The following is a 27,325-nucleotide window of genomic DNA, read 5'->3' as shown; positions in this document are numbered from 1 at the left end:
GCCAAGATTTCACCCCAAGGGTCTGGCACATCATGGCCAATGACTGTGAATGAACTTATTTGCAGAGCAATGTGAGTTGTGGGCACGTGCTTCTTCCTCCGTTGCAGTCCAGCACTTTCCCACTTTGGCTTTATTCACTGCCTTGGTCTCAAGTTCAGATGCTGTATGGGTCCAGTATTGTAAAAATAATCCTTTCTTCTATTGACAGTGCACCTTTACAGTAATTCAAATATGGAGATCAAACTGTCAGTCAACAGAAATGTTTGTGATCTCTCCTTCTTCTAATAACTTTTTTTTGAAATACATACCCTTTCCTCTCCATTCCTGCTTTGTAATAGATGGTTGTGTTGTCATTGCTGCTTTAAATTCTACACCTCTCTTAGAGGTTTTTGGTAGTCCAAAAGGGAAAGTCAAGAACAGGAGAGTATTGCACTTCATGGTAATTTAGGTCTGGCTGGAGGTATTTCCTGCAAAGGAGCTAACATCCCATGTGGAGCCCAAATTCAACAGATGGGTGTTACTGCAATGGAATCATGGTGGAAAGTGGAAGGAGACTGTAATGAGCAAGAGAGTCGATGTTCATAGCGTGGTTCATAAGCAGATTACTCCAATTCACTTAAAATCTCAGTTTACATACATGCGTATTTTTCCAAGGAAAGAATAGTCAGAAAGAATGCAGTGCAGCAAAATTGCAATCAGCCACAGTTTGTTAAATTGCTTGGGCACATTTGGTTTTTTCATCGTCCATTGCCCAGTCCTTTCCAAATTCAACAGAGGCAGAAAAATAATAATTCTTTTTCATGCACCATGAATAACTTTTCTTTTACAATTTTTAACATAACCTTGGTCTTTGTAAAAAAACAAGTAATTTAAAATAATTTCTAAGAGCAGAAAGAGCTACTGTGACCTGCACAATAGCTTTTCACTGACTTATTTCTTCATTTACTCCGTAATTCATGACAGATATAAAGTAACCTTTATGAAAAGCTAGCCATGATGCTCTTTGTTCCTTTCATAGACAAATGTCTGCAGATGGACATTCTGCAATACTAACTCTAAATTTTGATCCATCTCAAAAAAAAAAAAAAGGAAGGAAGGAAAGAAAGAAAACATTCCTTTCTCTCATGATATCCACTTGTTCATACGACAACAAAGTGCCGCCTCCAGACTGGCATATGGGATTAGGCTTTGCTCATATACACTGAACTATGTGATTACTGCCAGTGGGATTACTCGTGTGAATAAGGCAAACAGGATTTGACCTTAATATTTCATTTTAGGGCCAGGCAAATGGGACAGAAACTGTGAGAAAGCAAGCCCTTGCCTTAACAAAGATCTCCGACAGCCAAAGTAAACATTTGCCATTTGTTTTTCATATTTCATGTTTTTGAAAAATACCCCCCATAAATGCTTTTTAGCAAATGTTATATATCTTCATTTAATTCTGCAAATGAAGAATTAAAGTAATATATGAACTAACAACTTTACATGCATACTTTTATTGACTACTACTCACAAGCTATCTGTTGAGCAGATTAAGATATGATTTCATTAAATATAAAGTTAAAACATTAAATTACATTTTAAAAAGCATATAGGAATGTTTTCTTTTTATTTTCTCTTTCCTGTTCAAATAAGGAGATTTAAGTGACTTTAAATCATTAGGGGATTCCATGCAGTTTTCAGCACACATTCTCTGAATTAGTATGCGGTTTTGGGGAGGCAAAAGAAACAAATAAGTTTTGCAACCAAAGCATGGTAGATTCCCTCTCACACTTTTAGCAGATTTTTTTATCATAACGTGATTTGCCTTATTTTATCCATACTTTACCATAGCCTTCCTAATTGTGTGCATCATGTGTTTCTTTTCAGATCCCAGGGTTAGAGGATGGTTCCTTTTGGACTCTTACCTTCCCACTTTTTTCCTTACTGGAGCATACCTACTGTGCATATGGCTGGGCACCAAGTTCATGAAGGATAGGCCTCCTTTCTCTCTCAGGACTCACCTCATTGTATATAACCTTGGGATTACACTGCTCTCCTTGTACATGCTCATAGAGGTAAGCGTTCTTCCATGAAACATGCCTGAGGAGGGTAAGCAATATACAGTTTTTAGCAGGAATATCTTAGCAACATAGTCTTTCTGGGAAATACAACATCAACAGCACATATAAGATCAAGAAAAGTCCCTTCACAACTGGACAGTGAGTTGTACTGTAGCTTCTCAGCTTACATCTCAGAATGCTTTAACTGTTCTTTCTGAGCCACAGTCCACATGTGGGGACAGCTTACAGCTGTCCAGGCCAGTGTCTACAAGCATGAATTTGAATCTGCAGCAGTCACTCTGCTCAAACATGCCTACATGCACCTCATTCTTCAGCCCGCATGAACTGGGTTTTATTCATATGACTGCCTATGGAATGATTTTTCTATGTACAAACGTCCAAGCTTGAATATGAGCAGATGTATAGATGAAAGTAAGTACTGATTTATTTATGGTATTGACAATTCAATGTCATCTTTCTGCTCCCCAACTAAGAAGCTTTCCTCATATGGTCAGAGAGTAAGAGGTGTTAAAAACCTGCCACTTCAGCCAAAAGCAAGTGCTGTGGGACTTGGAAGCTGAATATGGTCACACAGATTACTCCCTAAGTACTTATCAGGAAGAAACACGCTCACAGAAATCAGGATCCATCCAGGGCCTGAAGAGAGGTTTGAATCATTTGATTATTTGGCAACAGCAGAGGACTCAAATAGTGCTCCTCAGCAAGAACGTGTGTTTTCACCTACCCAGTGAGGAGCAGAAGCCAAAAGTCACTATTTTGATATTATTTGGGAGATTCCCATTCTCAGCCTTGTGCTTTTTAATATTAAAGTGTTGCAGCCCTAAAAAGCAAAAATGCAGCGCTAAAAGAGAAACCTGACAAGACGTTTTCTGACTTGGCTTAAAAAGTGACCCCAGCCATGAGAAGCCCTGGCTGAAGGATGTGCTCGATTTCATGGTGTGACCTGTGGAGGTGTGAGCTGACATTGTTGCTTTGCCTGCACAGCCTCCATGCACTTCTTGCTCCCTGGCTTCCCGGCCACAACAGCAGCTTCCATGAGAAAAACAAGGACCGACTATTCTGTTGGTCAGACAAGAAACTGCAGAAGCCAAACAGGACCCCAGAGGTTTCAAGTTTTAAATTTATTTGAGCTAAACACCAGGTGACTGGTTAAAAGGCAGCAGAGCTTTTTAGGTTTGTGCCTTTGTGCAAAGGACTGATTGAGCTACACTGAGCATTGTCCTGCCAAAGCTCCAGCTGGCTTCAGCAGTTGCTGTGGGTGTCTGAGAGCGCAGGATCAGGCCAGAGCAGAGGAGAAACCAGCACAATTGCTTGAAGGTTTGATGACTCCATACTGATTGTCCTCCAGAATTCAAATTAGCACTTTGATGTTTAAATCCCTATTTTGCTGGAAGGTATACAGATAAGCCTTCAGTAGCAGGACTTGGCAAAAAGGATTAACTGAGAACAAAACTACTGATCCCTTCCCCTTGCAGGCTGATTTGGCTTGCCACTAGTAAATGAATGAACAGAAAGAATTTTAGCAGGTCTCACTAATGTGAATGAAGCAAACCTGGTTTTTGCCACCTTCACATCTTTGAACGAATTGTGCCTCTGCACAGGGACTACCCTGTCCTTCCTGAGGCTAACTTTGCTGCAGACAATTGCTGAGTTGTGTTACTGATCAGATTAGTCCCTTTAGACCTCGATTCTCTAGCTGGAGACTGCTGATTTTTGCCCCCCAGGCTGCAGCTGGGCATGGCTGGCAGTGGCTCAGAGCTCCACATTCCGTATTTGCTGGGAACCCAGGGGACCTCAGCACCGATCTGCACTGCCAACTGGTTTACTGCAGATTTCACTCTCAGCTCTGGACTGCCAGCCAGGCTAGTTTTACGCTGTGTAAAACACTTCCATAATAGTGTTTCTGTCTTTTTCCATGGTCTACTTGCTTGATTCCTATCACAGCCTCTCCTATGAAGGAGCAGAATGGAAGTTAAGACTTGCAGATGTGACTGAGGTAGCTTGCACATCCTTTCTTAAGGAAAACAGGCAAATGGGAAAATGGAAATCATCTTCAGTACTGAGTAACATTATGGTGACTCAACATTACAAAATATCTCGTTTCTGAAGCTTCTCTGCGGCCCTTATTCCCTCTGTCTTTTATGGACTGTGAGCTCTTTAAGGCAAGAGTTACCTATGTTTAAAGCATTCTGCAATGGTGGTTTCTTATGTAAACACAGCTGATCCCTCCAGTGAGTGTGATTCCAGATTAATTCCTCGTTAGAGACATCTGTAACAGTTGTCTTATTCCATCATCCTCCCAGTGCATCTGAACCCCTCTGGTCTCTGTAAGAGAGATTTATCACTTAATAATAAGCTCTGCAATAGATAAGAACCACCAAAAAGATACCCAAACAGTTGTTACAATTGTTCTCATCTATTCTTAGTTTTGTTTGTAAGGTTATTATAAAACACACTTTATCTTGTAATAGGTCCAAAATGGAGTGGGGGCTTCTTAGACATTTAAAAGAAAAAAATACCTCGCTCAAAAGAAAGGGTGTATCTCCAAATGCAGTCTGGCCTGTGTTATGGCTTTAAATGAGAAACACGGTAAACCAGCTGATGGGGGTACCGATGCTGCAATTTTTTATCCCCTCACTTTCATCTCCTGACCTAGTTTACCTGTCACTTGACTACAGTTGATTTGTACAGCCTCAAGGCAAGAAGACAAAGGTTACACTGAGGAGTCATAACAAACAGCCTGTTTTTAAGTCTGGAAGGGCAGAATCCTCTTTTGAGCCAGAGCTCCATGCACTGCACCATGTGCCTGAAGTATCTGGGTGCCAATTTTAGCTCCATGAGCTCTGAGGTCAACCAATCCCTAAAGCAGGAACAGCTCTAGGACAACTAAGATGTGCCATTAGCACAAGGTCAGATACAAAGGACAAGGTCTAAAGCAAAACAGCTCTGCCCAGCTGCCCCCATCCTACTGAGATGTCTCAGAATTTTTGTGTCAAGTTCAGTAGCTTTGAAGGCCTTCCAGAGGAGTAGTTTATTAGAATTCTGAGTCAGGCAAATAGATTTCTTGAAGCCATCAAAAGCACTTACCTCTCTCCCCATTGAATATAATGGAAAAGTGGGGCACTTGGTTTTGGAGCATGTCTTTATCCCAGTATCACAGTATGCTAGAGATTGGAAGGGACCTCGAAAGATCATCTAGTCCAATCCCCCTGCCGGAGCAGGAACACCTAGATAATGTTACACAGGAATGTGTCCAGGCGGGTTTTGAATGTCTCCAGGGAAGGAGACTCCACAACCTCCCTGGGCAGCCTGTTCCAGTGTTCCGTCACCCTCACTGAGAAGAAGTTCCTTCTCAAGTTTAAGTGGAACCTCTTGTGTTCCAGTTTGTACCCATTACCCCTTGCCCTATCATTGTTTGCCACTGAGTAGAGCCTGGCTCCATCCTTGTGACACTCCCCCTTTATATATTTATAGACACTAATAAGGTCACCCCTCAGTCTCCTCTTCTCCAAACTAGAGACCCAGCTCCCTCAGTCTTTCCTCATAAGGGAGATGCTCCACTCCCTTAATCATCTTAGTTGCCCTGTGCTGGACTCTCTCCAGCAGCTCCCTGTCCTTCTTGAACTGAGGGGCCCAGAACTGGACACAATATTCCAGATGGGGTCTCACCAGGGCAGAGTAGAGGGGAAGGAGGACCTCTCTCGACCTACTAACCACCCCCCTTCTAATACACCCCAGGATGCCATTGGCCTTCTTGGCCAAAAGGGCACAGTGTGGGCTCATGGTCATCCTGTCGTCCACTAGGACCCCCAGGTCCCTCTCCCCTACACTGCTCTCTAACAGGTCGTTTCCCAGCCTATACTGGAACCTGGGGTTGTTCCTGCCCAGATGCAGGACTCTACACTTTCCCTTGTTCTATTTCATCCAGTTATTCCCTGCCCAACTCTCCAGCCTGTCCAGGTCTCGCTGGATGGCAGCACAGCCTTCTGGCGTGTCAGCCACTCCTCCCAGCTTAGTGTCATCAGCAAACTTGCTGATAGTACACTCAATTCCCTCATCTAAATCATTGATGAATATATTAAATAATACCGGTCCCAGTACTGACCCTTGAGGCACTCCACTAGTTACAGGCCTCCAACTAGACTCTGCCCCATAGACTACAACTCTCTGGCTTCTCTCCTTCAGCCAGTTCGCAGTCCATCTCACTACCTGATCATCCAGACCACACTTCCTCAATTTAGCCGTGAGGATGCTGTGGGAGACTGTGTCAAATGCTTTGCTGAAGTCAAGGTAGACCACATCCACCGCTCTGCCATCATCCATCCACCGTGTTATTTCCTCATAAAAGGCTAAGAGATTGGTCAAACATGATTTCCCCCTGGTGAAGCCATGTTGACTGCCCCTCATAACCCTCTTATCCTTGATATGCCTTAAGATGGCACCAAGGATAAGGTGTTCCATCACTTTCCCAGGGATGGAGGTGAGGCTGACCGGTCTATAGTTACCCGGGTCCTCCTTCTTGCCCTTTTTGAAGACTGGAGTGACATTTGCTTTCCTCCAGTCCTCAGGCACCTCTCCTGTTTCCCAAGACTTGGTAAAGATGATGGAGAGTGGTCTAGCAATGACTTCCGCCAGTTCCCTCAGCACCCGCAGGTGCATCCCATCTGGACCCATGGATTTATGGATGTCCAGATTGCTCAACTGGTCTCTAACCCATTCCTCATCGACTAAGGCAAACCGCTCAGTTGACCTGACTTCACCTAAGGTCTCAGGGGTACAGGGCTCTTCAGGACTGCCTGCAGCAGAGTAGACAGAGACAAAGAAGGCATTCAGTAACTCTGCCATCTCTGTATCTTCTGTCACCAGGGCACCCATCCCGTTCATCAGTGGGCCTGCATTGCCTCTGGTGTTAGTTTTATCTGCCATGTATTTGAAAAAGCTCTTTTTGCTGTCCTTGACCCTTCTCGCCAGGTTTAATTCTAAGGAGGCCTTAGTCCTCCTAGCTGCCTTCCTACATCCTCTAGCAGCAGCCTTATATTCCTCCCAAGTGGCCAGCCCCTCCTTCCATGACCTGTAAACTCTCCTCTTCCACTTGAGCATACCCAGCAATTCCCTATTTAGCCACGCAGGTCTCTTGGCCCTCTTCCTTGACTTCCTACGTGTCGGGATGCTCCGATCTTGAGCACGGAAAAAGCAATCCTTTATGTACATGAAGCTTAGATGCAAGTCCTGTGCTTAAATTATGCAGGCTGAATGTGCACTGCTGAGGGGTCAGAAGACAGTTCCTGCCGCCCTTGTACTACAGGAGAAACCTGCATCAGAAGTTTGTTACTGGTTGTGTACTCTTCCATGCTGCTAAGTGTTCACGGACCCAGGTCAAGTCTACTGATCCAACAATTTCTAGTAACATTGCGAAAAATCTGCATAACAAAAAACAAGTACCACCTTTTTATTTCAATAAAAATAAAACTTTCTGTAATTTCACTGAATAAAATTATGCCTTTCCTCTACACAAATATCCTCCTACAATCCTAAAAATATCGACTATGAGCAGAAAACCAGCTAACTGTGAAAAGCAATCAGATCTTTGCACATTTTAAAATTATTTCCTATGCAAGTTACCTCACAAACCATACTCCAGGGATGCAGTCTGAGGCACCAGAGCCCAAGATAAGTTCACTGCAGGTTAAAACTTTTGCAATTCCAATGATAAATTACAACTGGAAATAAAAGAGGCCAGTGCTGATCTCTGAATTGTGAAATTACTCAGGTGAGGCTACTCTCCCTCATTAATAGGAAAAGACATAATCTCTACCATAGTCTTACGCTGCTTTCCCCAGCAGTAAGTATCACCTCTGCCCTATTTAAATTAAATCTCAGCTAGTCATCAAGGTCTCACTCAAGCCCTTTTGTCAATCAGGCACTGGGAAAACCAGAACACTGGCACCATCTGAGTCAGATTAAAAAGGAGATCTAGAGATATGTGCCATTGATGTCTCAAGCTGCCTGTATCCCCAGGTAGCTTCACATACTTACTACACCTATAGGATCTGTAAGCAAGCAACTACATCCACATGGGGAAGCAGGACTTGCATGTGAGTACCCCATGATTCAAGGCAAAAGAGAAAAAGCAAAACCAAACAAGTGTTGCAAGCCCACTACATTTTTAGCGAAGCCAGAAGGAAAGATTTTTTCCTTACAGGATATTTAACGAAAAATACCTTCACTTTACCTGTTTATAGGAGCTGAAAATTCATCCCATAATAAGTCCAATTTCTAAATTATAGTCATAATTTGTGAATCTATAGGTACCAAGACAATGTGAGGCTTTTCAGGAGTACCAGAATTACCTTTTCTGTATCCTCTGACAGCAGGGTAAGGTCAGAAGCACAATATGTCACAACCATTTTTTGCCCTACACATTGCAACTGCGATTGCATCTCACAAATTACTAGAAAGCCCAGTATAATACCTTGATTTAGAATAACGGGGGGGGGGGGGGGGGGGGGGGGGGGAGGAACAAATAAAAAAATAGAGCACTTAAATTCAGTTTTATTCCATCATTATAATGGTTGGCATCAGAAAAATTTGCTTCCTAGCTGCACAAGTGTTAAAAAGATAGAGCTTGAGTAATGGAAGGCCTAAGTAAAGTTTTAATAGTACAAGTGATGAGGAAAGGTAAAAAAGACATAGATCCCAGCTGATTTGAACTATCCTGGAATTTTACTGAATTTTACTATAGAAATTCAACTTCAACATAATGATATTATTTTTTTAAGACTGTAATAAATGCTTATTTACTGCTTCATTAATTGTTCAGAAATTAACAAACATAAAATTAGCAGAGAAGTAAAGAATTATACTAGATCCATAAGGACTGGTGCTTGAGGTGAAGGTTCCCTTTGAAGAAATTCTTTAACTAGGACAGAAAGACTGTCTTAAACTTAGGGGAGCAAGACAAAGAGAACGAGATGAGAAAACAAAAGAGATCATGTGCACCTTTCTACCTTTTGAAAGAAGGGAAAAGTGAGGAAAAAAACCTAGACAGCAAGAGGTCACTGAGTGCGAAGTGGTGAAATGCAAAGACAAAAGCAAACATCTCTTTTGAGCAAGTAGTAACTTTGAACAGCATTAATATTCCCAGGTGTTCCTCCATCTTAACCAAATAATTTGTTTGGAGAGCTAAGGAGCTGACTTTGCTGTCCTTGCCTGCAGTTATTCTACGCTGGACATGTTATCCTTACTTCTCAGTTTTCATCCTCTGAGTATCATCATCAAACTTGCTAATGGTGCATTCAACTCCTGCATCCAGATCATTGATAAACATATTAAACAGCACTAGCCCTAGAACTGAACCCAGAGGAACACCACTAGTGACCAGTCACCCAGATGCTGGTGCCTTACCCTCTTTCTCCTGCCCTGGGACATGCTGCTTCCAGACATATTCTCTCTGAGAAAGCCCAACATGCACAGAGCTTTTCCTACAGCTCAAAACAGCACAGAAAAATACCAGTTAGATAGAAATATCTATTCAGGAAATCATATTGCTTTCCCTTCTAGCCTACCTGTAGGGGATAGATGCAGGAACAAGCTACAGCTACGAGATTTTTAAGGCTAAAAGCTTGAAATAAGCAGGACACAGGCCCCTGGATCCAAGCTCTTGCTGCGTAGTCTGCTAGGTGAGAGGTTTTGGCATCATATTTTGGCTGCCTGCCTGCTCCCCACCCCAGCTGAGATTTCTTGCAGAGGAACCAGTTCTCATCCTGAACAACTGGATTCCCCATTAAAAAAATAAACAAACAAACAAAAGTGCATGATTTGGACTGCTGCAGGAAAGCAACTGTTGTGAATCCTCATGCTGTTTATACTTGAGTAGATGAGGGAAGGTAACATATTAGTATAAGACCTGTAATCTGTTAAGTACAACATTAGGGCAACAGCAAAATACAAAAACTTTATTAATTGAGAGGATGTTGCTTCTTAGCAGAATTTTCTCACAAAGCAGCACTTTCTTCTTGACATGATCTGATTTTCCAAATAGCTTTGGACAATGTGTGTGTTAGTATTATTTTCAGGATAGGCTGCCAAGAATGCAAAGCATTCAAAGAATTGGTTTTGAGAATTTGTATTTTGAAAGAGAGAGGATTTCTCATCTCTTTAATACGTGATGCAGTTGCACCCTCTCTGCATGATTAATAAATACCATCAGCTCTGCAGAGTTGTGAGAGTGCTAAGCATATGAAAAGGAACAGAACTGAAACAGTACAAGTAACATATGAGTTCTGCATGAGAAAATAAGAGACCTAGTAACTGAACATCTTGTGTCAAGGTACCGACTTCTGTTCCAGACCTGCAGCTCTCTTATTTGGTACCACTGGTTAAGCTGTTGCCCTTACACATTATTGGTAACCAATATGAAAGTCATGCCCTAGGATCACCAAAATTCCCAAAATGTACCCAGTCTTCCAAGTTTCCCCACTATTTTTTTTATTAGCAAAATAAAAACCAGACATCTTGAAAATTCGCTTGCAAAGTAAAACAGTCAAAACTCAGAGTGGATTTTCCTCTTTTCCCTGAAAGAGACCCAGCAGTATGTAAGGTGCCTACAACAGAGACAAGAAATGTTGAGCTACAGAACAGCTGACATGAAAGAGCAAGGTTAAGATGGTCAAAAGGGATCTTAACTATAAGCTGTGCCTCTTGAAACAGACACAAATCAGAGGGAACTCTTTTGCCAAATCAAACAACTGGGGAATAGGAACAGAGTGTGATCTGCAAAAACTGGTATTGTACAGAATTAGGGAACAAAAGAAATTAAAGAAAACCTTGAAGTCAGAGCGGTATTCTTACGACAGCTCAGTCACCTCTTATTTGGAGAGTACACCCAAGGCAGGAGAGTACATAAAAGTGGCAGCTACCCAGAACAGCAACCATGCAGTAATGTCTCCCCATCCCTCATGAAGCTGGTACCTATTGCCAGCTACAGCACAGGCACAGATCTGGGGAACAAGGGTTTGCCACAGGAGGGATAGCTGGGGAACTGCATGCCCTCTGCCCCCCACTCTGGGAACAAAAATGACCCCTTTGCCACTCAGCTGCTTTTTGAAAGGTGATAGGGAAATGAAGTGGTGCAATTTGCTTTTCTCAAGATTTAATTCCTTTCTCTTCAGCACCTCTGCAAGTTAAGTTAGTCAGAGAGGTATGACACATTCCCCCCCTTCCCACCTGCCTGCCACAGCAGGGAAAGGAGAGGAGCCCACATGTCCAAGCCCCGTGTGTTTTCAGGCACAACACCCAGGCAGAGGCCAACTTGACAAGTTCTGATCTCAGCTGCACCAAGCATTTGTATAATGATCTCTAGCTAGGTTTCTGTTGTTTAACCTGTTTTTAGACTCTGGTCTCACCCGCTTTGGTTTGATGACCCTCTGACGCACTCTGTAGATGAATCCACCAAACCAAGGGCTGGTCCTAAAAGGAGTGAGTTTGTTTTGGTTGTTATATAGCAGTTATCTGCAAAACACTCATTCATTGCCTTTTTGTCTCTCTCTGCAATCCCTGTGGGTTATTTTGGCCACATACACCAGCTACACTGGAATTACAGGGACAATCACAGAATTGCAATTCAGAGGACAAAAATAGTAGACTCTGGCTCTCCAAGTTTCATTGCTTCTTAAGATGAATTTATAATAAGCATTCTGGGGTATCTGATAAATCTCCAGGTAATATCAATAATACTTTTTTAAATGTATTTACTCAAGGAATTAATTCAGTTTTATCACCAAGAGTATCTCTGCTTCATTTTTTTTATAGAATGTCATGCACACACAGGAGGGTACTTTTCAGTCTGAAGAAAACCTTGAGTTGAAAGCAACCCACTTCTCACAGCATCTTGCAATTTTGCTTATAGCATAATACTTGGAAGTATTTCTCCCATCATCGCTCACTGCATCCTCTGTAGAGACTGAGACCAACCCCAGAACATAAATTGTTTGCATCCCCACCAAACAAAAACAAAACAAAAAAAAAAAAAAAAAACAACAAAACCCCTTTTCATATATTCAATAAGAAAGATATTAAAAAAATAAAAAGAAACAGTGAACTCTACACAGCATTTGCAGACAGCAGATTATGCTCCCTATTTTGAGAAGGCTGCAGAATGCTTTTTAGGTGGTCGTTACCATAAAAATACGCTACATCAAAAGCCACCGTATTACTTTCTAGAAAGCTTCTGCTCCGTCACAGTGGGGTAGCCTGATATTTCATTGCTTTGCCTACTACACAGTGCAACATGTGCTAAATCTAAGAAATGTTTTTTGTGTCTATTAATGTCTCCAGCACCATGTCCAGTGTGCCCTACTTCATCCTGTATTTAACAGTGTAGGCAAAAGAGATGTGTATGGCATAAAGAGATATTTCTCCCATTACTCTACTTTGGATTTGACTTCCATTTGCTTGCTTGGCATCAGGGAATTTTTCTCAAGAACAGTTTTGCACAAGTAGCTGTTTTAAGCTCTGATTATACTGCTTCAGGGAAGAGATACAATATTCAAGTATGAGCTTTGGAGTGAGGATCAACGCATTAAGTAACAAGAGATTTTAATGAATGCCTTGAAGGCTCTAAAGCCGGAGAAATGTAAAATATATACTATTCCAGTGTACATCTCCAACACAACTTGATGCCTTTCCTATTTCAAAACAGAAGATGTTACCAAGTTGTCTGGTTTAAGAGCATCAGTTCAATGAAAGGAGTAGGATCATACTGTACATCTCTGCTGCTTTTTTCAATAAACACCGAAAAAACACAGGGGTAAAAACTACTACACCTGTTCATAAACATAATTGCTCTGGTTTCTGTTCCAGCTCATCCTTGCCACGTGGGAAGGAGGCTACAACTTGCAGTGCCAGAACCTCCACAGTGCAGGGGAGGCCGACATTCGGGTAAGACACAGCAGCAGTTCAGCCCCCAGTACGCACAGCAGTCCTGCTCTCCATGTGGTTGATGCAGCATGCCTCTGTGTTCACAACAGTTATCAGGATGTTATCAGAAGCATCTTTAACATGGTTTTAATCAATATAGATGCGTCCTTGCCATGGAAAGCATGACAGGGAGTGTTTTGAAAGCCATATATCAAAATTTGTGGTGAAAACACTGTTGTCTGACTATTAAGACAGAGTATATGGATCATCTGAAAACTCAGAATAAAAAATCAATCTTTTAAAACATAGCACTTGTTGGGCTGTAGCTGGGAATTGATTTAAGCCCAACTCAGCCCTGGAAAACAGCAGACACTGCTGGCTTGACTCATCTCTGATTTCAACCCTTATTTCAGCATCACAGCAATTCCATGTATTAACCTTCTCTCATTTGCCATGTCAGGCTTACTTTCCAGATAACAGTGTAGCTCAGGAGCATGAAGACTGGTTAACTTACAGAACTTTCCCTAACCCTCAAAATTTATCTGTATCATGGCAAAGAAAAGGTATTTTCCCCCTTTCTGTTTTAACTGACTGCCTTTAACTGTTCTAGAACATATCCTGAGCTCTGATAAAGTGTCTCAACTCTAGAGGAGAATATATTCCACTGTAATGGGTGTCAAATTTGGATTATTTAAGAAGCAGCAGCCACCAGCAAAACCTGTTCTGTACCAAGAAAGTGTAAATGGTAGCACCCTTAAAAAATAAAAAAATAAAACCCCAAAACCCTGAAGATAAAAAATACAATTGTGTGGGGTTTTTTGTTAAGAAAAAAAAAGAACAATTAGAAAACTCTTCCTCAAAGCTTGTATTTTTAAATTTAATTTAGCTATATATGTATACAATCACATTAAAAAAAGTCATCTGTTTTTTATAAACAGCCTCATTCAAAAGGAAAATAAAACTTAAGCCAGACCTTGAGCTCCTCCTTCAGTAGGACATTAATGCCTTTTGAGAAGTTGCATGCCTAGTGACTGATGAAGTACAGCAATATTTAAGTCCTTTTATGGATAGATACTGATCTCCTGCTCCTTTGCTCTTGCTTGTACAGGTAGCCAAGGTGCTGTGGTGGTATTACTTTTCCAAAGTAATTGAATTCATGGACACCATCTTCTTTGTACTGAGAAAGAAAAGCAGCCAGATCACCTTCCTTCATGTGTATCACCATGCCACTATGTTTAACATTTGGTGGTGTGTTCTAAACTGGATACCTTGTGGGCAAAGTAAGTCTGCTTGCTTAATCACCTGGGGTGTAAGTCACCTGCTGCTGGAGAGGAATCACATCACCATGCAAAACAAATGTGTCACAGTGCTATATGATAGCACCTTTAAGGTTCATAGCCTTTCAGAACAGCTGAACACCTGCAGGCAGCAGTAAAATTAAAAGCACGGTTAAAAGTTCAGGCGAAAAATATCTGAGTCTTAGGCCCTAGATTTTTTACTTAGCCGACACTGCTTCTCACATTTACTTCTCTTCAAACCACTTTCAGGTAGAGTAACACTACTATAGTACACAAGAGTGATCACATACAAGACCTACTCCATAAGCAGATGTAGGAGGAAGTCATAACCCTGGTAAAGTCAGCATCAATCACAACAAAGGATCTCAATAGCATGTTATAGGTTTGACTCCTTTATGCATCGATCTGACATTCTGCTTTAGCAAGATACTTTACTTACACAATCACTAATTAAAATACCAGCTTGAGTTTGTTTGGTTTTAAATAAGAATACATCTCATTCATGTAGTAGAGCTACTGGACAGCCAGAACTGATTGATAGGGTCTTACATTTCATACTGAAATAGCCGAAGTATCAGCATCCTTTGCCTTATTACATTTTGGGTTTGATAGACTTCACAACAGTAATCTCCAAATGGCTTGATGTTTTCCTTAATGGATTTTTATAGGTTTCTTTGGACCCACTTTGAATAGCTTTATCCATGTGCTTATGTATTCATATTATGGACTGTCAGTCATCCCCTCTATGCGCAAGTATCTCTGGTGGAAGAAATACCTCACTCAGGCACAATTGGTATGTATCTATTTTACTCTCGTATTTAAGTACCAGAAATCCTTTAAAACACCAGAGAGGCAAAATTAATGATAAATATTGTAATTTTCAGAATTCAGCCAGTTAGAATTCAAATATAACAAGGTTGTCATACAGAATAAGTCACTAGTGTGGCCTGGTATAACTTAATAAAGGAAATAACGTTTAGAAATATTTTCTACAATAAAATAGAAAGTCTGTAGTCCATAGAATTCCATCATTTTTTATCTCTTGCACAGAAAATGGACAATGCTTAATCATGGCAAATGGACTGATTAAAAAGTTATAAAAATTGTCAACGGAGCCAGCTCCAAGACAGACCCACTGCTGGCCAAAGCTGAGCCCATCAGCAAAGCTGGGCGCACCTCTGTGATATTATATTTAATAAAGGGTAAAAAATGCTGCACAGCAACTGAGAGGGAAGGGGGGGGAATAGAGACTTAGGGGAAGGTGGTTTTAGTTTTATTTCTCATTATCCTCTGTTGTTAATTGGCAATAAATTAATCTTCTTGAAGTCAAGTCTGTTTTACCTGTGGTTATAATCAGCAAGTTTCACCAATTACCCTCCCTGCCCTTACCTGAATCCACAAGTTTCATCATATTTTCTCTCCCTACCCTACTAAGGAGAGGAAGTGAGAGAGCAGCTGGGTGGTCACCTGGCAGCCAACCAGGGTTAACCTACCACACCGTGGTACAACTACAAAATGCAAAATCGTGTAGGACAGAAGTTGTGTGACTTCTTAAAGTCTACTCCAACAGTTGCTGTAACCAAAAAGCTGAGCCATATCAAAAGCTGCTATCAGCAAGATGTAAGGCTTGATGTGAAATAAAGCTCCTTTCACTTTTTCGTCTTGGGGGCTGTTCATATTATATGGGAGTTCAGATGTTTGCAGTGAGCTTGAACACACCCGAGTACAAATGTGTTTTGCAAATGCCTCTTCTCTGAGGTGAGACCATCCCTACAGTTGAAAAATGCTGCCCTGTTAGAAATGCATCTCAGCACACTGGATTGAGGGCATGCTCAGCTGACTGGAGAGAATCAGATGCACCAGCATGGGCTGCAGCTCACAGTCCTAAGTACAACTAGGCTTCTGCAATTCCTTCTCCATCTTCATTTGTCCCCATCTCAACTGCATTAATGCAAAACTTCTCCTCAGGCCTGGGATTTCCATTTTCTGTTCAGACTCCTAAAGCTATTGTCTGGAGTCTTCCAAATTTTTGTAAGTTTCTGCGCACTAACAGAGACAACGCTGTAGCTGGCACGACAAGGTCTAGAGAATAGAATAACCCCTCTTAAAAAGAAAGCTTGCATTTTGCCAACTAGTCCTATACACTTACATTTTTAGAAATCCGACCCATTAATTTTTTTTAATTCCATAAGAGGGCCATTTTAACTTAACCCTCACAATAGAGTCACAAGTTCAGAAAGGGGCCATTTTCAAGAGTATTCAAAGCTTCCAAAGAGAAGAACTAGATAGCATTGTTATATCCGATTTAGCTAGCACTGACCCTTTCTCAGCAGATACTCATGCATGATCTTTCCTCCCCAGATCCAATTTCTGCTCACTATTGTGCACACACTCAGTGCAGCTGTGAAGCCATGTGGATTCCCATTCGGCTGCCTCATGTTCCAGTCCTCCTATATGGCCACACTGGTCATTCTCTTCGTAAACTTCTACATCAAGGTAAGCAGTCTTCCAAGAGCTCTCTGACAACAGTGGAGGATAAAAGAGGTAACTTTTTGGATAGCAGTCTTGATCAACTCACATGTAAGAAAGCACCTCAGTACTTAAAATACGTCTGCATTACAATACACATCAGTTCAGAATGATAGCTACAATAATGTGTGCAAAACAGTTATTCAGTAGCAATGATCTCCCCATTGCAGCTCAACTCTTCTGCGCTTGGCAGAGCAAGTCAGGTACCACATTCAGGACTTAGGAGGTCTGACCTTGCTCTGTTGGGCACCTTTTTTGACTCTACCTCCTTCCCAGGGGAAAAAAAAACATGCAACTCTGTATTGTTTACTTCAACCTTCTTTAGCAGGGAATGCTCCAGGCTGCCTGCATACATAGATCTTTTAGTGAAAAGGACTTAAAATCTCTTCTGATGTTAAGAAGTATTATACAGCAATGCTAGTAAAGTAATATCACCTACAGCAGTGCAAATAATACATGTAACACAGTGAAGCAAATACATGCATCTGCATCAACAAAAACCAGACAGCTCCATTTTGCAGTTAACCATAAGTAGTGTTTGGGGGTACTAAATAAACCCAAGTATTAACTTTGGATTTTGCTTTTATAGACATACGGGAAAGCACCTTCAAGAACAGCTACAAAGGAAACCCCTGTCACAACAGAAATCAAGAACGGTTTCCATAAGGACTACTTTGTTGCTGCCAATGGATTCCTGGACAATAAAAAAGCACAATAAGTATGGTACTTCTTGTGCTTTCTTTTTTCTAAAGAAAAAAAAAAAAGGGAAAAGAAAGAAAAAAAGAAGACTGAATTACAAGCTTTAGCTTAAAACCTGTTTGATTACATTTATCAGTTCTTTCTACCAGACACTTATTAATGTACCACTATTTAGGTTTTAACAAACTTGCTCTGTCAAAGATCACCATTGGAACAAAGGCAGCCAAGATCTTTATCCTGTGAAAAAGAAAACCTTTGTGATCTCTAATGCTGACACAAAAACGCCTTATCAAACACTTGATGGGTAAACCCATCAATGCCTTCAAAAGGTTAAGACTCCGTTCAGACTAATGCAGTAAGCACTTTCTATGCAAGAGAGAGGTCTTGAGGCAAGACCTCAACAATCCACCCAAGACATTCAGCTAAACTGTGGCTGTAGTCAGGAAAAGGAGGAAGGGGAGAGGAGGAACGCTGGGAATCATGCCTTTTCCATCATCATTCCTCCTTTGCTTCTCCCCAGATGTTCCCCAAAGCTTCCCTTGACACCAGCAAGATGCAGCCATCCCTTTGGTTGTGTGGGAGCCCTGAGGAAGGACATGCACTATACTTGCTTTACATATGTGCAACCTGACTCAGATGCCACAAAGGCTGTGCATTCTGCTTCAAGGGGGGTGGAATGGTAGCACATGGGACTTCCCAGTACGGCATTTAGAAGACATGATATCATATCATGATAAGAGGTTCTGAGCAAAACATGTAATTTCAGATGTGCTAGATCAGAGTTCTGAGTAAATGGATTTTGAGAGAAATAAGAGCTCAACAACTTACTGAAGACAAATCCTTTGAGTGTTTAACATGCACAAAGTTAATCCTATACAAATACTGTAATTTGCCACAAACTGACATGCCACATATTGATAGACTGGAAGATGCAGAAAATCTTCAAAGTGAATTCAGCAACAAGCAAAACACATAATAAAGGAATTTCTGTGCTAGGTGGGCCTTATTCAGACTGGTTTCTGACTGGAGAAACAGATGTGACTGAGGCGCAATCCTCTGTAGGGAAAGCAAGGAGATATTTACTGTCTGTAGCTGTAACAGACTGGCTATATCCAGCCACAATCCTTTCTGCTTCAGTTAGCTGCATTTACCTCCCACTTCAATTATGAGAAATTCAAAATACCCAAGGTTAGTTTGGGGATCTGCTTTCACAGTTTTCTTAGCAATGTGGACAAAACCTTTCTGATCTGGCAGAAAACTGAAATCCCCAAAATGCTGCAGCACAGGTGGCACATTTTGGTAGCCTGGCTGCTAAACTGCATCATTATGAACTCAGTCATCAAAATAACTGCAATGTTCAAACACTTTTACACCACCACCCGAGACAGGTGCATATTTATATTGCTCCCTTTTCATGAAACTGGCCACAGTGAAAGTCAGTGTTTTGTTTTAACATTCAATAAGGAGAGAAGGCAGCAACCAAAAAACAACTACAACCCAAAAGCTTCCCACTGGCCCTTCCAGAATCTTCACTTTGCAGATCTTTCTGGTTGATACTCACAGGTTGTAAGAAATTAGTGGGTTTGACTGAAGGTGTTGTACATAGCTAAGTAAAGGGAGAGCCTCAGAGCTCTGCAGACATCAGCTTGATACTGGAAGCAGGAGTAGAGAGAGTGAAATGGAAGACCTGGCAAGTTAGCACATGAAGCAAATAGCTGAACCATTCATCTGAAACAGGTAACAAAATAGGTTATGTCGCCCAGCATGGATTTTAGGCTGAATGGAGTCCGCAACCTTTTCATGGCAAAGCATGCATTTGACTATCAAGGTGGACAGCGTCAGCGTGCTAAGTGTTGAAGTTTACTGTAGCAAACAAACCCACAGATACTGTCTTTTGTTTTGTTGAAACCTCTTTTAAAAGAATACATAAATAAATAAATGCCTTACTCAAAACTCAAAGGGCTTGGGAAAAAACAAAAACAAAAACAAAAAAAGAAAAATAAAAAGAAAAAGAAAAAAGGAAAACCAAGATGGTCTCACCTTGTAGAACCAGACCACCCAGGAAGGCTGGAACCAGGTATGTTTAAAACTTTTCAGATCTTAACATCTTCCAAATGCTGCAACTCTGAAGAAAAAGCAGCACTGACTTTTTAAACTGATTTTCCTGTAACGCATAACACTGTAAATAAACAAATTTTACTATCAGGCTGTCTCCACTCCTATTTAAGGCACTGCTGGGAACTGGTTATTTGAGGCTACTTTTGTTCTCGAGCTCTTTCAGAAAACTCTTAGGACGTTCATCTTGGACTGAGAAACAACCTCCATAACTTTACACACTTTCATTGCGTTGATGCAACACTCACCTGTGGTTTTTGTGTAACCGTTGGCTGTGCTTTGTCCTCCCCTTTGACTGGGCAGGGGGTATTTCTGCATATCATGCTCTAATTGGGTTGATAAGAAACAGTTTTTCACAGTATGCAGATACAGCATATTTACACTTCCTTACGTAAGACACCTTTCTATGGTAGAAGGAATATTCCCATCCCTCCTAGACAGTCTTGCATCTTGACAGGGATTCTACAGAGCAAAACAGGCTCCTGCCTTTGCTCCTCTGCGTTATAGTTCAGGTGAATGAGGCAGATGTTGTGAATACCCCATTCAGCTTGCTTTTTCCATGCAGAGAGAAAAACCCCTTCCAGCCCAAACTTCAATCCAAACAGACTTGTTAAAATTATCTGGGCTCAGGTGCCTCCCTGCTTCCACTCTCTTGCCTTCCAGACTGTGGCTGGCGAGATCCTTTTGATGCACTTGTTATAAACAGCTAAAAAGAGCAGTCTTGACTTTGATAGAGGAAAATTTCCAATTAGCGCATGGGAGAATAACCATTGCATCCCACTCATTAGTTCAAGTGATTTTGACTCCTGGTTTTTACTCACGTTTAAGGAACTCAGTAGTGCCCACATACAATACCACAAACATCTCTAGATTTTGCTGTGCATGACAGCATGAGGGCACAGTGAAGCGCAACTGGATCATCACAGGTGAGACATGGTGAAAATGGAACTTACAGAACATCATCTCTCTGCCCAAACTTACCTACCTAGAGTAAGAAAGCCTAGCTTACCTGTTCTTTGCTAAGATATGGAATCCTGTCAGTCAGTCCAGACTTCTTTACTGGGTACACAGCTTCCCGTACCTGCTGTTTCTACTATATAAAGGCTTTAAAATATTTCATTTGGAAGCTCTACTTGACAAAAATAAGCAAACAAATCAGCAGTCAACAGCCTAGAAAGAAGCATGTGAATTTCCAGCATCTCCTGTACAGACTTTGCAGCTGTGAAAAGCTTTTAATTAACACACATTTCCTCAAAAAAGGCAAAACCTAGCCTTGAATAACTATTTCAAACTGACAAAAAGGGAAGTCTGGTCAAATTCAGCAGATGAATCTCTGTTAGGACAGAGAAAAGAACCACTGAGATTATCTTCAATATATGTGAAAATTCTAAAATTTTATCCTCATAATCAAAAAAATTTGAGTTTCGGAAAATGTTTAACTACTTCTGAAAGACTTAATTTCTGTTTGGAACACATTCAGTAAAACCATATGAATGGGATAAAGGATTAGGATCTCAACACCACAAAATTGAGGCAGCTGTTCCTTTTCACTTTCCCTGCAACCTACCAAGTTGCATTTACAGGTCTTGCTCAAGAACACAGAAAACAGCTATTTAGTGTCCTGCTTTGGCCAAGGCCACCAGAACCCACAGCTCCTTGTTTCTGGGACAATATTTTGGGGTTTACATTATTTGAGCCTGAAGAAGATTAAGTACTCCATGGAAACGGAATGGTTTAACAATAAGCTGTACCTGAATAAAGGGTGTAGACATGCAAACACTTGACCCTGCTCTTATAGACTCACCATGTACGTGGGAGGATATGGAAGTAAAATGGAAGAAAAAAAGCTATTGAGTTTGATTCACTCACTTTTGGTTTTGGATGTTAGCAGCTTCCCAAGGAATGAAGAGGCTGCTGAGGTGTGCCATGGCTCAGCTTCACAGGGCTTCTCTCTCAGTCTGGCTGTTAAGTAATGCTTTCTCAATTCTTCCTCATGATAAAAAAAACCCACCCAACAGATGACCAGGAAAGGCTCCGTTGCTGTGCTTGGTTCCAATACAAAATAGCTTTCAGCTGTTCCTGGAAACTACTCTATTTTCCAGTGCACCACTCATTTAGACACAGTCTTACCACTTGCAGAAGCAGAACCTGCCCCAGCACACTCCTGCCTTCTGAGAGCAGGACAAGCCAACCCTAGGCCAGGGCTAATGCAAACACGCAGTTCCTCTGGTCTATATGACCATTTCCAGGCACAGAGGACACCCCTTTAGCTGGCCTTGCGCAGCCTTCACATAGCTTTGCCCCTAGGCATCACTAGCCCTCTAGACCTTAAATGGACCCTTGCAGTGGTGCAGAACATGAAGGTAAACAAGCACTTGGCACAGTGTCATCCCCTGAAAGAGAGGACAAAGATAGCAGGGGTTATAACAAGGTTTAATATTAAACTGATTAAGAGCTTAAAATGCATGAAGCAGTTGTCCTTAACCTGCATTTTGTATTTCCCACTTCTTTTTGTGGGTAACAAGTGGGTTTTGCACTTTAACATCCACATAATCTTTGTTGCTCTGGCTCAGAAGAAGAGAGTGAAAATTGGGCTATATCTATTTACATGGAAAGGAAAAAAATAAAAATAAAAAAGCTGGATAAATAGCACTTAAAAGAGCATAAGTGAGCAACCAAAGGAAAAATGCCAAGGTCAACTACCTACCTTCTAAAAAGAAACATTAGGGTAACCTGTCTGTGTTGACAAGATATGATCTGCACAAGTCAAACGGACTTAGAACCTTCAGGGGGCTTCAGCAAAAACATGCTGAACTGAGTAAACAGCACAAGAAGTGGTATGGGGTGGGTTGTCCAAAATCAAAGTTATTCCTGCCCCAGGTGCTGTCTCCAAACACAACTACTACTGACTACAAACAGAAAGACCCTTAGGAAAGGCCACAACTTCCAGCATATCCCCCCAGCTTGGGCATTTCACAGGTTACGGAGCTCTCACTGAGCTTCCCAAAAGGTGAAGTGTTTTATACGAAGGGATAGAAAAAGTGCAGGAGTAGGAGACATCTCAGCTGTATGGCATCTTTTCTGCTCTCCCATACCACTAAGAGCAGACTTTTAGGGTTCAGACTTCTCCAATTAAACAGTTAAAAACAAGTGTAGGCCCATACAATATTATGATAATTTTTAATAAGTAAGAGATCCTGATTTCACCTTCATCCACACCCTCTGAAGTGTTTAACACTCACCTTTCAAGCTTTGTAGCAACAGGTTACATGGACACTCAACAACAACAGATACAGCTAGCATTGGTATTGGTACTGTAAATTACCTAGCAAAGATACTGGGATGAAAAATGTGCCTAAATTTTTACAGTCACAGAAGACACCAACAGCATTCTGCCAGAACACATGAAGGGTGGGGAAACAGCAAAACGAAACTTGCTGCACCTCTACTCTGTTGTGCTGATAAAACTTGAATGCTTAGCATCTCTTAGAGATGAATGAATCCATCAAACAACATATTAGAAATGAAAATTCAACCATTATTGTGTTTAAAAAAATAAACATTTTTAAGTTCTTAAACCAGAGACAGACATCACATCTCCTATATTAACTCTTTCCTTTGAGCAATAAGCTCCTTGGAAATACTGGTGAGCAAGTCTAAACTGGACAAGGCAACATCCACCCCAAAGTAGATGACACATGCCTGAAGGATGCAGGTTATCAGCACTGTTTCTTCATGTTTCACCAGGTCATGGATAATAAATCCATGGGATGCAGGCATTTACCCAGCAAGTACTATAAGTACCATTTTGGTACTTAGGATGGGGAGAAACATTGCACAAAGCATCTCTTTACATTCACTAATGTGAATTCTGGGTTACCATAACAAGCAACAAGGCAGTTCATCCTAGTCCCAGGATCTTACTACTAAGGTAGTAAAACCCAAAATGTTTTTCTGTTTTGGATCTGGTACAGCCAAGGCAATAGGAAGGATGTTCACTTCACTCCAGCTGGTATCTTAAAGCCTATTTTGGTTAATGACACTGCTGGCGCAACCCCAGCCTACCACCACACCAGTGCGACACAAAGCATGCCGAAAAGTCTGTTACTGGGCTGCAAAACTAAACAGCTTTAGCTGGTGCAAGCAGAGCTGTTCAGAGGCTGCAGGTTCAATTCTCGAAAGACAGTTATTTTGGCTGACTGCGTTGAGAGATTGTATTCAAACAACAGCTAGAAAGACACTGAAGAGCAGTAGAAAGATACAGCATAGTCAGGACACCAGGACTATCCTTCAAAGTAAGAAGTGCAAACTAGTGCATGTGAAATCGCAGATTCAGCCTTTTGCATTGTGCATAGGAAAGGGGAAGACCAGAGGATCTGGAGCTTTGGGAAGGGCAGCGTTACAAGCCTTTATTTTATATCAGCCCAGAAAAAAAAGCAGCAACCCCCCCTTGATGTGGACAACGGAGTCTCATGTCTTGCCAACTCTAGTCAGAGCTACTTAAGCTAAAGGGATAAATATTAACTCTAGAAAATGACAATGTGATGGCAACAGCAGCTTCTTGCCGTTTTCTGTTCTGGCATTAGCCTGCCTGATCTTCTCTAGAAGGAACAGGTTCAGCCTCCTGAAGGATATCCAGTCATGAAACAAACCCTGGCAGAGTGTGTGCTTGTTACGAAGGTATGCTGTGTGCAGGGGATTATTGCTTCAACTCCACTCCACGCAGCAATCTGAGGTCAGTTTTGTAAGGTAAGTGGACAGAAATACAAATCTTAGAAACATGGCATGTTCACACAAATTCAGTAAGATGCACTAGAACCAACACTGTGTCTGTAATAGCATTAGAAGCAGTTTGTGAAGAGCAACTGTAATTTTGGGAACTCTGTTAGAGCAGAGGATGATGTTAAATAGTATGGTTTATCTGCTACTCACTTTCAAGAGACTGTGGATGCTATTTTGTCTACTCCTAACATTGCTCGCCGTAATTTGAGCTGTCTTAGTTACCGGTTGTAAAAATAATTTCTCCAGCTTCACTTGCTGTTTTCTCCGCAATGCTCCAAGCTTCTTGCCATCCACAATCTCCAGCTTGCCATCAGGCATCTGGCCAATATTCAGTAGATCCCTCTGTGATTTCACCTTTGCTATCCAGAATTGGGTGGCTCTGATTTCAAGACAATAGTTCCCACATTGCTGCATGCTCACAAGAAACCGCACCCGAACACATGCCATGCCAGGTACATAGGACTCTGGAGTACCTTTTCAGACACGCGCAATGTATCAGTTGGAAAGAAGTGAGGAGATTCTTATCCTACTGAGCAACATTTTACTTGGAATCAATCGTTAAATGCTTTTACATTTGATAAAGGTATTAGCAGAATATTCAAAGCCATATATGCAACGGTGGCTAAATTCAGGGTATTTAGTTCATTTTTTATTTCTTTGATATTTAATGGACCCATCATGAAATTTTGCAGAAAGCTTAATCATGTCAGAGGGGCCAAAACTGGACCACTCAGTGTATATTTCTTCTAAGCAAAAAAACCTCAGTGTTATTTTCCTCCTCCTCCCCCCTTTTTTTCCTTTCTATTTAAGAGCGATAAACATCCTTCAACATGACTATCTTCTCTGCACTGCATAAGGTGCTCAAATATTAAGAGCAATAGTGAATTCAGGGGGTTGTTAGTCAGAAGGAACCGTGAAGATGCTTTTTTCTACTGACTTCTTTGTTGGGAGTTCATACTGCAGGGAAGGAAACAAAACACATTTCAAAGGTTTATACAAACACATTACATAAGAAACTGCAAATGTCTTAGAAGCACATTTAGATTCAGCTTTTAATTCTCAAGCATCCAACCTGGAACAAGTGCTGCAGGATGAGCAGCTCCCATGATATGATTGTTTTTCCCCAGCCCTGCCCCTCTTTTAGAGTGTCCTTCATCAGGAGCACCTATGGTAAGGGACAGGCCTGTGTCCCAGAGCAACTCAGCGCTTACAACAGAAACTTTTCCCTATGGAAAGACTCAGGATTCCAGCTTTGACAGTTAAAATAAACAAGCTCATGGTTTTCAGCATCTTATGCTTATGTGCTCATCTGTATGACCACACCCCTCATACAGAGCTACTCGTGTACTGCACATACCGTTGTATTTTGGCTAGTGGTGGCAGAGTCCCAGACTGTTTGACCCAGGCCCGAGTCAACAGACTGAATTCTGTAAGGAAAATGAGCATAGCTAGTTTGTGAAGAGTTCGTACTTACTGATGAAGCTTGCACAGAGATTTACCAATAAAAATTAACCTGAGGATTCCCACTTTTGCAGCTTTTTCCCCAGCATTTGCACCAACAGTACCTTTTACTTCATCTTTAACGATAGCCTCTTTCTGACCTGTAGATACAAATGTGACTAGAGGGTGTACCTTGTTCCAGACCCTGGTACAGGTCTCTTGAGGTATGTGCCAATCCTGCACGACTTCCCATGCAAGGAGTCTCTCATTGACTGCACCCTAGTCCCAGTTCAAAACCCTCCCAAGGCTGCAAAAAGTACAACTGGAGATGCCATACTGGCTTTAGAATATACACCAGCAAGTGTAGCACGAGCCTAACCAGTGCCCTTTTTGACCATCAGAGGACTCACGAGCATGCAGGACGGCTGGCAGAGACATACCTTTGCTTTTGCTGGTTGCAGAAAGAATTCAGTTTGAGCAACTGCGCGTTCCAGAAGTCCTAAGAAAAGCCCCAAAGAAAACCCCCCATTACATGGGAAGGGCTACCTCCACAGGCTGTCAGAAGAGAAGCCATACACACCACTGCATCCTTCTCCATGCTTGCTAAGAGTTGGGTTTCCTTCTCAAGACTGGCAAGGTCTTCAACAAGAGTCTTCTGGAAGGCCTCCAGCTTAGTCAGCCTAGTGATAGACAACAGAAATAAGCTTGACGTTTTCATGTGCAGAAGCACAAGGCCATTGCCAAACCCTTCAGCATCAAACGTGCCTTTAGGCAGAAGCAAACATCCTCACTGAACTACATGGAGCAGTTTTGTTCTCAGTTATGTCAGGGAGCAAGTGAATAGCTGAACCAGGTTAAACTGAACATAAGTTTAGCTAAACAGCCTGTCCCAAATAGCAAGCAGTAACAGAGGCCCAGGACAGAGTGTACAACAGGGTTCACAGCGCAGTACTTGTCTTACATGCTCTTTCTCAGCCTTCGGGAATTTCAGCAGATTCCCCTAGCCAAAGACATCACCTTGGCACAAGTAACCTGTGATGGGTTTTCCTACCATGGGTTTAATATACACACACTGTGTTACCACAGAATGCCAGTGATTCCTAAACTTTAACCAGCAACAGCCTTATTTGCTTGGATTTGCCACTTTTCCCATGACAGTAGGGTACCAAGACATCATCTGATGGTGACTTTAGAAACTACAGTTCTAGGGTAGGACAGATTTGGCACAGCTCTGTCCCCGATTTCCTGCGGCTCTGATTGGCTCTAAGTTAGTTAATAACATAAAAGCATGGCAGCAGCTCACAGCCATCAGATCTTATCCACCAACTCTTCCACCCCTAAGCGTGCCCAATTTTGCCTCTGTAACACAAACTTCCCCATATACCTTAAAAACAAGCAAATTCTGCTCATCGAGATATCAGGGGTTTTGCACTTTAAAAGCTATTATTTCATACTACATTTGATCTAAATTCTGCAAAC

The 27,325-nt window shown here is 41.6% G+C and overlaps 2 protein-coding genes and 1 long non-coding RNA gene across 3 annotated transcripts in view; 2 read left to right on the top strand and 1 right to left on the bottom strand.

The window, feature by feature from the left end:
* Positions 1–18,767, top strand: part of ELOVL2 (ELOVL fatty acid elongase 2) — a 42,494-nt gene extending 23,727 nt beyond the window's left edge. Inside the window, exons 3-8 of the mRNA XM_062617886.1 lie at positions 1,873–2,060; positions 12,927–13,004; positions 14,092–14,263; positions 14,950–15,074; positions 16,643–16,777; positions 17,400–18,767. Of these exons, the coding sequence (XP_062473870.1) occupies positions 1,873–2,060; positions 12,927–13,004; positions 14,092–14,263; positions 14,950–15,074; positions 16,643–16,777; positions 17,400–17,528 (827 nt within the window). The 3' untranslated portion in view covers positions 17,529–18,767. The remainder of the gene's footprint in view (positions 1–1,872; positions 2,061–12,926; positions 13,005–14,091; positions 14,264–14,949; positions 15,075–16,642; positions 16,778–17,399) is intronic.
* On the top strand, positions 5,156–8,561 carry LOC134163229 (uncharacterized). Its single transcript, XR_009964633.1, has 2 exons — positions 5,156–5,205; positions 7,261–8,561. It is a non-coding gene; the product is annotated as an uncharacterized LOC134163229 (long non-coding RNA).
* A 6,270-nt stretch (positions 18,768–25,037) lies between the features above and the next one.
* The window catches only part of SYCP2L (synaptonemal complex protein 2 like), a 28,044-nt gene continuing 25,756 nt past the window's right edge, over positions 25,038–27,325 (bottom strand). The window contains exons 32-35 of the mRNA XM_062617885.1: positions 26,427–26,526; positions 26,287–26,345; positions 25,764–25,833; positions 25,038–25,363 (exon numbers count right to left, since the gene is read on the bottom strand). Coding sequence (XP_062473869.1) covers positions 25,304–25,363; positions 25,764–25,833; positions 26,287–26,345; positions 26,427–26,526 — 289 coding nt within the window. The 3' untranslated portion in view covers positions 25,038–25,303. The remainder of the gene's footprint in view (positions 25,364–25,763; positions 25,834–26,286; positions 26,346–26,426; positions 26,527–27,325) is intronic.

Source organism: Pezoporus occidentalis, unplaced genomic scaffold (genome assembly GCF_034315485.1).
Source record: "Pezoporus occidentalis ecotype Australia unplaced genomic scaffold, CSIRO_AGI_Poc_V1 ctg2, whole genome shotgun sequence".
Taxonomy (NCBI): Eukaryota; Metazoa; Chordata; class Aves; order Psittaciformes; family Psittacidae; genus Pezoporus; species Pezoporus occidentalis.
Note: the sequence above shows the minus strand (reverse complement) of the source record. Positions and strands in the feature narration are given on the sequence as shown.